Source organism: Halictus rubicundus, unplaced genomic scaffold (assembly GCF_050948215.1).
Source record: "Halictus rubicundus isolate RS-2024b unplaced genomic scaffold, iyHalRubi1_principal scaffold0432, whole genome shotgun sequence".
NCBI classification, from domain to species: domain Eukaryota; kingdom Metazoa; phylum Arthropoda; class Insecta; order Hymenoptera; family Halictidae; genus Halictus; species Halictus rubicundus.
The window spans coordinates 76509-84706 of NW_027488973.1; the positions used below are offsets into that span (position 1 = coordinate 76509).

General features: G+C 42.9%; 1 protein-coding gene across 1 annotated transcript; it reads left to right on the forward strand.

Moving 5' to 3' along the window:
* Positions 1-457: 457 nt before the first annotated feature.
* On the forward strand, positions 458-5642 carry LOC143364295 (uncharacterized; the record flags this gene model as incomplete). Its single annotated transcript, XM_076804723.1, has 8 exons — positions 458-1462; positions 1583-1818; positions 2683-2834; positions 3102-3377; positions 3495-3635; positions 4050-4199; positions 4347-4498; positions 4907-5642. Coding segments are annotated over exons 1-8 (2848 nt in total), but the record flags the coding sequence as incomplete, so codon positions are not given.
* Positions 5643-8198: the final 2556 nt, after the last annotated feature.

The following is an 8198-nucleotide window of genomic DNA, read 5'->3' on the forward strand; positions in this document are numbered from 1 at the left end:
TAAGTGTTAAGTTTTGAAAATAAAGACATTTTTTATACACGAAAAAACATTTTGGTCCTTCGAGCCGGATCCAGTGACTATTTCGGAGTGCGGTACTAGTGAAGAACTTAAAAGACATTAAGTCACGTGCTTCATACTGTGACAAGTGCAAAAAAATCGGTTCTACGGGAAGCTGCAAACACACCTTGGGACCAGACGTCTTTGGCAGCATACGGACCAGAGACGAATACATCAACCAACGGTTTGGTGTTGGCTACTACACCCGAAAACCACATCCAGGAAAAACAACCAGGAAGCGGAACCTCCAGTATACTGCGGATCCAGACGTCTCCTGCACCTATTCGGCCGTTGACGACTACGAAGACTAGTTCAGCCAAAGGTAGACTCGTTTATTGAATTACCAATTTCCTTCCTTCTATTTACTCGATTTTCCTGATCCCGAATTCGGTTTTGAACAATGGCATCTGCAAATTCGGAAAAGGAGCAGACCGAAAGGCAATTAATACGCGCGATTTCCCAAAAAAGTTGTTACTTCAAGGCTCAGATGACATCACTGAGCAACTATGTAAAGAAATTTCAAAATACCACACGAGAGCAACTAAAGCTCAATGAAAAAATCATTCGCCTACGTACATTATTTGATAAATTTAACCAGAACCAGGATGAATTAGCTCTCCTGACAAATGACTACGATAAAATAGAAACACAGCGCGAGGAAATAATCGACCAATATGACGACGTTCTTTCGGCCGCGTTAGAAGTTCAAGCTTTATTCAAAGTCATTCCGGACAAACAATCGAATAATGAAAATACAAACGAAAGTCAAACATATCCGAAGGCCGCACAGATGAATGTAAAACTACCAAAAATAGATTTACCAAAATTCAATGGCCGAATGGAGAAATGGATCACCTTCAAGGATGCTTTCTTGACGATGATCCATTCTCAGTCCGGACTGAGTAACATTCAAAAATTAAATTACTTAAAACTCTCATTAACAGACAAGGCTGAAACCGCGATCAGCGCTTTCACTATTTGCGACGAGAATTACGAAATCGCGTGGAATCATTTAGTGGAGATTTATGATAACAAACGCGCATTAGTTTTGCGACACGCGGCTTTATTGAGGGATACCCCAAGCATGTCAAACGATTCGTCGGAAGCAATCCGAGATTTGGTAAACTATATGCAACTGCACATCAGATCCCTTCAAGCGTTAGGACGGACTTGGGAGGATATCGCGAATGACCTCCTCATCAGTATTTTAGTAACCCGTATGGGAAGGGACACGCGCAAAAACTGGGAACATACTCTTTCAGACACAGAAATGCCAAAATTACTAGACGTTTTTAAATATCTACATATCGCATCGCATCAATCGAGAGAGGACGAACCGGTGCCTCAGTCTCCGAAAGGAAATGTTCCCAGCAGACCCGTAACAAGGCTTCAGACAGCTAATCGGGTACATCAAAATCAGGGAACTCGAACCCGATATTCTCCGCCATCGTCCCCTAAATTTAATCGACGACAGACCTTCGCGACAATCACAACACGGCTATCGACTTGTGCAATCTGTGAAAAGGGAAATCATAAGACATTTCAGTGTAAACACTTCGATAAAATGAATGTCGACAAACGGATAGAAGCAGTAAAAAACGCGAAGCATTGCCTCAATTGTTTAGCTCCAGGACACACGGCTGAACAGTGCAATGCTAGTAAATGTAGAGTTTGCAATTTACCACACAACACCAGATTGCACAAAGATTCGAGACCACAGTTTCAAAAAAGAGAAGAACGTGCCGACAGCCCGAAACCCGGGTGCAGTTCTTGACTTTCTCAGCATCTCGATGTTTCACACAAGCTCCCATACACTTCCTTATTGACAGACAGTTCTACGCATGATCTCATGACCACCGCAATTGTACACGCTTTCGACTGTAACAATCGGCCTCTCGAGTGTCGTACGTTACTCGACACGTGTTCAAATGCGAATTTCATTACAGAGGCTTTTGCCAAAAAATTAAATATAATCAGTCAGGAACGAAGTGTGAACATCGAGGTGTTGAATGAGCTAAAAACGGTAACGAACAAAACGCTACGAATAAAGGTCAAATCGCGCATTAACGGATTCAATCGCACTCTCAATTTTTTCATTATTCCACATATTTCCAGTCAGTTACCCGATCGTCAAATTAACAAATCGCAATTGCACATCCCATCAAATATACAACTTGCTGATCCTCATTTTCATCGGCCGTCACATGTAGACATGTTAATCGGTACCGGAACAACTTTGGCGTGTCTTAGCATAGGTCAGATCGAGATTGGTTCTAAACAACAGTCCGATCTGATACTGCAAAAGACACAATTCGGATGGATCATCGGGGGGAGTGCACCGGTTTCATCAATTCGCGAAACACACAAAACCTTATTAACAAATGTGGAATTTGATATGAAAAAATTTTGGGAGGTTGAAGAGGGACCGCATAACTCGTATTTTTCACCTTCAGAAAATGAATGCGAGTCCCATTTCAAACGGACAGTCAGACGATTGAAATCTGGACGATATATAGTAGCGCTTCCGTTCAATGAGAAGAAGCAGCTAATCGGCGAATCCCGTACGCACGCTCTAAATCGCTTTTTGTCTTTGGAACGTAAACTTACTCGCGACTCGCAACTCAGGACCGAGTACAATCGAATCATGGACGAATATATTGATTTAGGTCACATGACACAGGTAAAAAATAACCAAGACACACACGGGTATTATTTGCCTCATCACGCCGTCATCAAACCCACCAGCTCGACCACAAAATGTCGAGTTGTATTCGATGGTTCGGCTAAATCCACAACCGGGATTTCTTTAAATGACTCGCTACATACAGGACCGACCATACAGGACGACATTTTTACTTTATTGAATCGCTTTCGGATGCACACCTATGTTATATCAGGTGACATAGAAAAAATGTATCGCCAATTTCTCGTACGTCCTGAAGATCGTCAATTTCAAAGGATTATCTGGAGAAATAACAAAAACGAAATTACTACATTCGAACTCAACACAATAACATTTGGTTTAACCTCTGCACCATATTTAGCCATCAGATGTTTACAACAATTGGCATCTGAGGAATTCATACATTTCCCAAGGGCTTGCGAGGTTATTTCCAAGGACATATACGTAGACGATCTTTTAACCGGCACAGATAACTATGACGAGACGCTACGACTACGTAACGACATTATTCTAGTATTAAAACGAGGAGGTTTAAACATTCGGCAGTGGGTATCAAACGACCCAAACCTCTTATCCGGACTTTCCGAAGAAGACATTCATCCAAAATTCTTCGGCGACACCACAGTAAAAACGTTAGGTATTGCATGGGATCCGAAGGACGATTCAATAAATTATCAAGTTCACGTTACGCCACGACATACATATACGAAACGGACGATTCTTTCAACGATCGCGAAGATTTTTGACCCGTTAGGTTTACTCGGTCCAGTCACAGTCGTTGCAAAGATATTAATGCAACGGTTATGGCAATTGAAGGTCGATTGGGACGAATCGTTGCCCATGAGCCTCCAGACTGAATGGTCAAATTATCAAGAAGAGCTCAGCCTCTTGGAAGGTTTAAAGTTTGAGCGACATGTCTCTCAACCCTCAGTCAAACGATTAGAGCTGCATGGCTTCTGCGATGCAAGCGAGCGGGCGTACGGGGCTTGCATATATATTCGGTCCCTTGACGTATCGGGGAATATAAGGGTACGACTTCTTTGTGCAAAATCACGCGTTGCACCCTTAAAAACCATCAGTTTAGCTCGTCTGGAGCTTTGCGGGGCTGTCCTCCTTTCGTCACTATACGATTCAATCACGAGGTGTCTGAACCACAAAATTCACGAGACGATTTTGTGGACAGACTCTACCATAGTTCTACATTGGTTGCATAAACCGCCTAACATATTAAAAACCTTTGTGGCCAACCGGGTTGTGGAAATTCAGACTAAAACAAACATACTCGCATGGCGACATATTCGGTCTTCAGACAATCCTGCGGATTTGTTATCACGCGGCACAACTCCCAGGATTTTGATAAATAGCAAAATCTGGTGCAACGGACCAGATTGGCTCGCTACTGACGAATCGCTATGGCCAGCATCTTGCTTTGAGCCTCCTCCAGAAACGCCTGAAATGCGTAATATACAATGCTTTACAGTCACCAGTGCGCAACCATTCGATTTGTTATTACGGTATTCATGCATAGACCGTCTACGCCGAATTATTTCATATTGTTTACGATTTCGTCCGACAAATCGCAAAACTGGATCCATTTCCATTCAAGAATTAGAACGCGCCAACGAAATCATAATTAAGTCAACTCAGACAAACGCGTTTTCCGAGGAGATCGCAGCTCTTAAATCAAAGGCCGGTTTGAATCCTAAGAGCAAACTATTATCTCTAAACCCGTTCATCGATGAACAAGGGATACTTCGCGTAGGTGGTCGACTGCAATATTCTGATCTAGAATACAACACAAAACATCCAATACTTTTGCCAAAGAGCCATCACATAACCGATTTGATAATCCGCGATATTCACATTCGAAATTGTCATTCTGGATTGACTTCTACCCTATACAACGTTCGACAAAAATACTGGCCAATCGATGGTAAGAACACTACCCGAAAAATCATCCGGAATTGTATCAAATGCTTTCGATTCAGCCCACCAACGACAAATTACCTAATGGGTAATTTACCCACCACGCGCATTACCGAATCCAGACCATTTTCAAACGTTGGAACAGACTTTTGCGGACCGTTTTATATCAAAGAACGTCGTCATCGAAATCGGACGCGCGTTAAGGTTTACGTTGCCGTATTTATCTGTTTTTCCACCAAGGCAGTCCATTTAGAAGTGGTGGGCGATCTAACTACGGACGCCTTTTTAGCAGCCTTGAAAAGATTCATCGCGAGGAGGGGCATTTGTAGTAACATTTATTCGGACAATGGCACTAATTTCGTAGGTGCCAACAACGAATTGAACGAACTTCACAGAGTTCTACGAGAGGATGAGAGGGTCAATCGATTTGTCTCTGACAAAAAGATTTCATGGCATTTTATGCCTACCTTGTCTCCTCACTTCGGTGGACTCTGGGAAGCAGCTGTAAAGTCGTTCAAACATCATTTAAGGCGTGTTGTCGGTGATCAGCTTTTCACGTATGAGCAATTTGCCACGTTCGTAACCGAAATCGAGGGAATCCTAAATTCCCGACCATTGACTCCTCTTTCTTCCGATCCAAACGACCCCGCAGCATTGACTCCTGCCCATTTCCTTATTGGTACTGCGATAACGAGTGTGCCTGAAGCTGACTTCACCGCAAGTCCGAGCAATCGGCTGTCAAATTGGCAGCACATACAAAAGGTTAAGCAGGACTTCTGGGCCAGGTGGACCAAGGAATACATCCACCAACTACAAACCCGGACCAAGTGGATGAAGGGATCCCACGACATCCAGGAAGGCACGGTTGTCATCCTGAAGGACGATCACCTGCCTCCACTCCAGTGGAATCTTGGAAGAATCTTGGAGATCCATCCCGGCGCCGACAACATCATACGTGCTGTCACAGTTAAAACCAGTAATGGTGTATATAAACGAAATGTGAAGCAGCTTGCCCCCCTTCCGATTGCTTCCGATACCAATTGAATAATTTCATGAACAATTGCGTTAATTTTACTCGTTTCTTCCTTTATTCTTTGCGTTATCATTCGTTCGTATATAATTACGTAAATCTTCATTTTATGTAGTTATATTAGCGGTAGGATTTTATGCGTTTTATCATTTATTTTTCTTTTGCATTTACTCGTATTATATTAATCGTTTACTCGTTTAGCGCTTAATCCTATAATTACGTTCGATTGCGTTTTTTCATATTTTATTCGTCTTATTTAATATATTATTTATATTCTTATCTCATTCGCGCTGCCATCATAGGGCATTAGATAATCCGATTCGTTTCATTGAACTATGCGTACAGTTCAACGGGGGGAGCATGTTCGTTCCCACCGAGTTTTTCAGCATATAGTAAATCGTCGCGAGGCAACAGCTACAAGTAAGAAAGCTGAAAGCCATAAATAAAGCCCTTCTCCGATTTCAAGCCGTCCTTCGAAAAGTAGAAGAATGCTAATGCTCGAGTGGCCATGCGCCACTCGAGGGTTTTTTAGCTGATGGCATTGGAAAGTGGCCATAAAGTCAATCCGGGAAACCCTCGCTCCGCGTACCACCCGCAATGTACCGGAGGTCCCGGATTCGGACAAAGCGGGCCTTATAGCCCGCACGAGCGTCGACCAGGCTAAGAGCGCAACCCCTCTTGAGCCACATGTACGCGTGTCCTTAGCCTTCGTCACCGGACCCAAGCTAAGGGGTCATAAATTCGTTCGCGAGCCACTTAGGCTATTTACTCGGGCTGTTCCGGGGTCCTGTTATTCGTTACAGCAATTTTCCTGGTTTGACTTGTGGGTGGAGACTTCCTCCTCCACCGGTGAGGGCTATCCCGGAAGATTCTTCTCCCTCAAGTCAACCAGCGAATAGGAAAGACTTTACCCCCAAATTAGGAACTTTTCTTGACACCACCGAGGTGACCAGCGAACGGACCCCGGGACAGAAAATCAGAACCATCTCACTACTCGGAGAGAACTGCTAAACACTCTGAGAACAGTCTCAATTCGCGAACAGTCAGAACTGTCTCATCATTCGGAGACAACAATCTCACCATTCGGAGAGAACAATCTCATCATTCGGAGAATTGTCTCGAAACCCATTTAAAAATACTCAAATATTGTACCGCTCCAGATCACTGGCTCTGTAAAATAGTTGCCCAACGTTAATTCAGCAGGCAACATATTGTTAAGTGTTAAGTTTTGAAAATAAAGACATTTTTTATACACGAAAAAACAGGTGGGATAGAGGATAGGATAGGATAGAGGATAGAATAGGATTGAGGATAGGATAGGATAGAGGATAGGATAGGATAGAGGATAGGATAGGATAGAGGATAGGATAGGATAGAGGACAGGCTAGGATGGAGGATAGGATAGGATAGAAAATAGGATAGGACAGAGGATAGTATAGGGTAGAGTATAGGATAGGATAGAGGATAGTATAGGGTAGAGTATAGGATAGGATAGAGGATAGGATAGAGGATAGGATAGAGGATAGGATAGGATAGAGGATGGTATAGAGGATAGGATAGAGGATAGGATAGGATAGAGGATAGGATAGGATAGACGATAGGATAGGATAGAGGATAGGATAGGATAGAGGATAGGATAGGATAGAGGATAGGATAGGATAGAGGATCGGATAGAGGATAGGATAGGATAGAGGATTGTATAGAGGATAGGATAGAGGATAGGATAGGATAGAGGATAGGATAGGATAGAGGATAGGATAGGATAGAGGATCGGATAGAGGATAGGATAGGATAGAGGATAGGATAGGATAGAGGATAGGATAGGATAGAGGATAGGATAGGATAGAGGATAGGATAGGATAGAGGATAGGATAGGATAGAGGATAGGATAGGATAGAGGATAGGATAGGATAGAGGATAGGATAGGATAGAGGATAGGATAGGATAGAGGATAGGATAGGATAGAGGATAGGATAGGATAGAGGATAGGATAGGATAGAGGATAGGATAGGATAGAGGATAGGATAGGATAGAGGAGAGGATAGGATAGAGGATAGGATAGGATAGATGATAGGATAGGATAGAGGATAGGATAGGATAGATGATAGGATAGGATAGAGGATAGGATAGGATACGATAGAGGATAGGATAGATGATAGGATAGGATAGAGGATAGGATAGGATAGAGGATAGGATAGGATAGAGGATCGGATAGAGGATAGGATAGGATAGAGGATAGGATAGGATAGAGGATCGGATAGAGGATAGGATAGGATAGAGGATGGTATAGAGGATAGGATAGAGGATAGGATAGGATAGAGGATCGGATAGAGGATAGGATAGGATAGAGGATGGGATAGAGGATAGGATAGAGGATAGGATAGGATAGAGGATAGGATAGGATAGAGGATCGGATAGAGGATAGGATAGGATAGAGGATAGGATAGGATAGAGGATAGGATAGGATAGAGGATAGGATAGGATAGAGGATAGGATAGGATA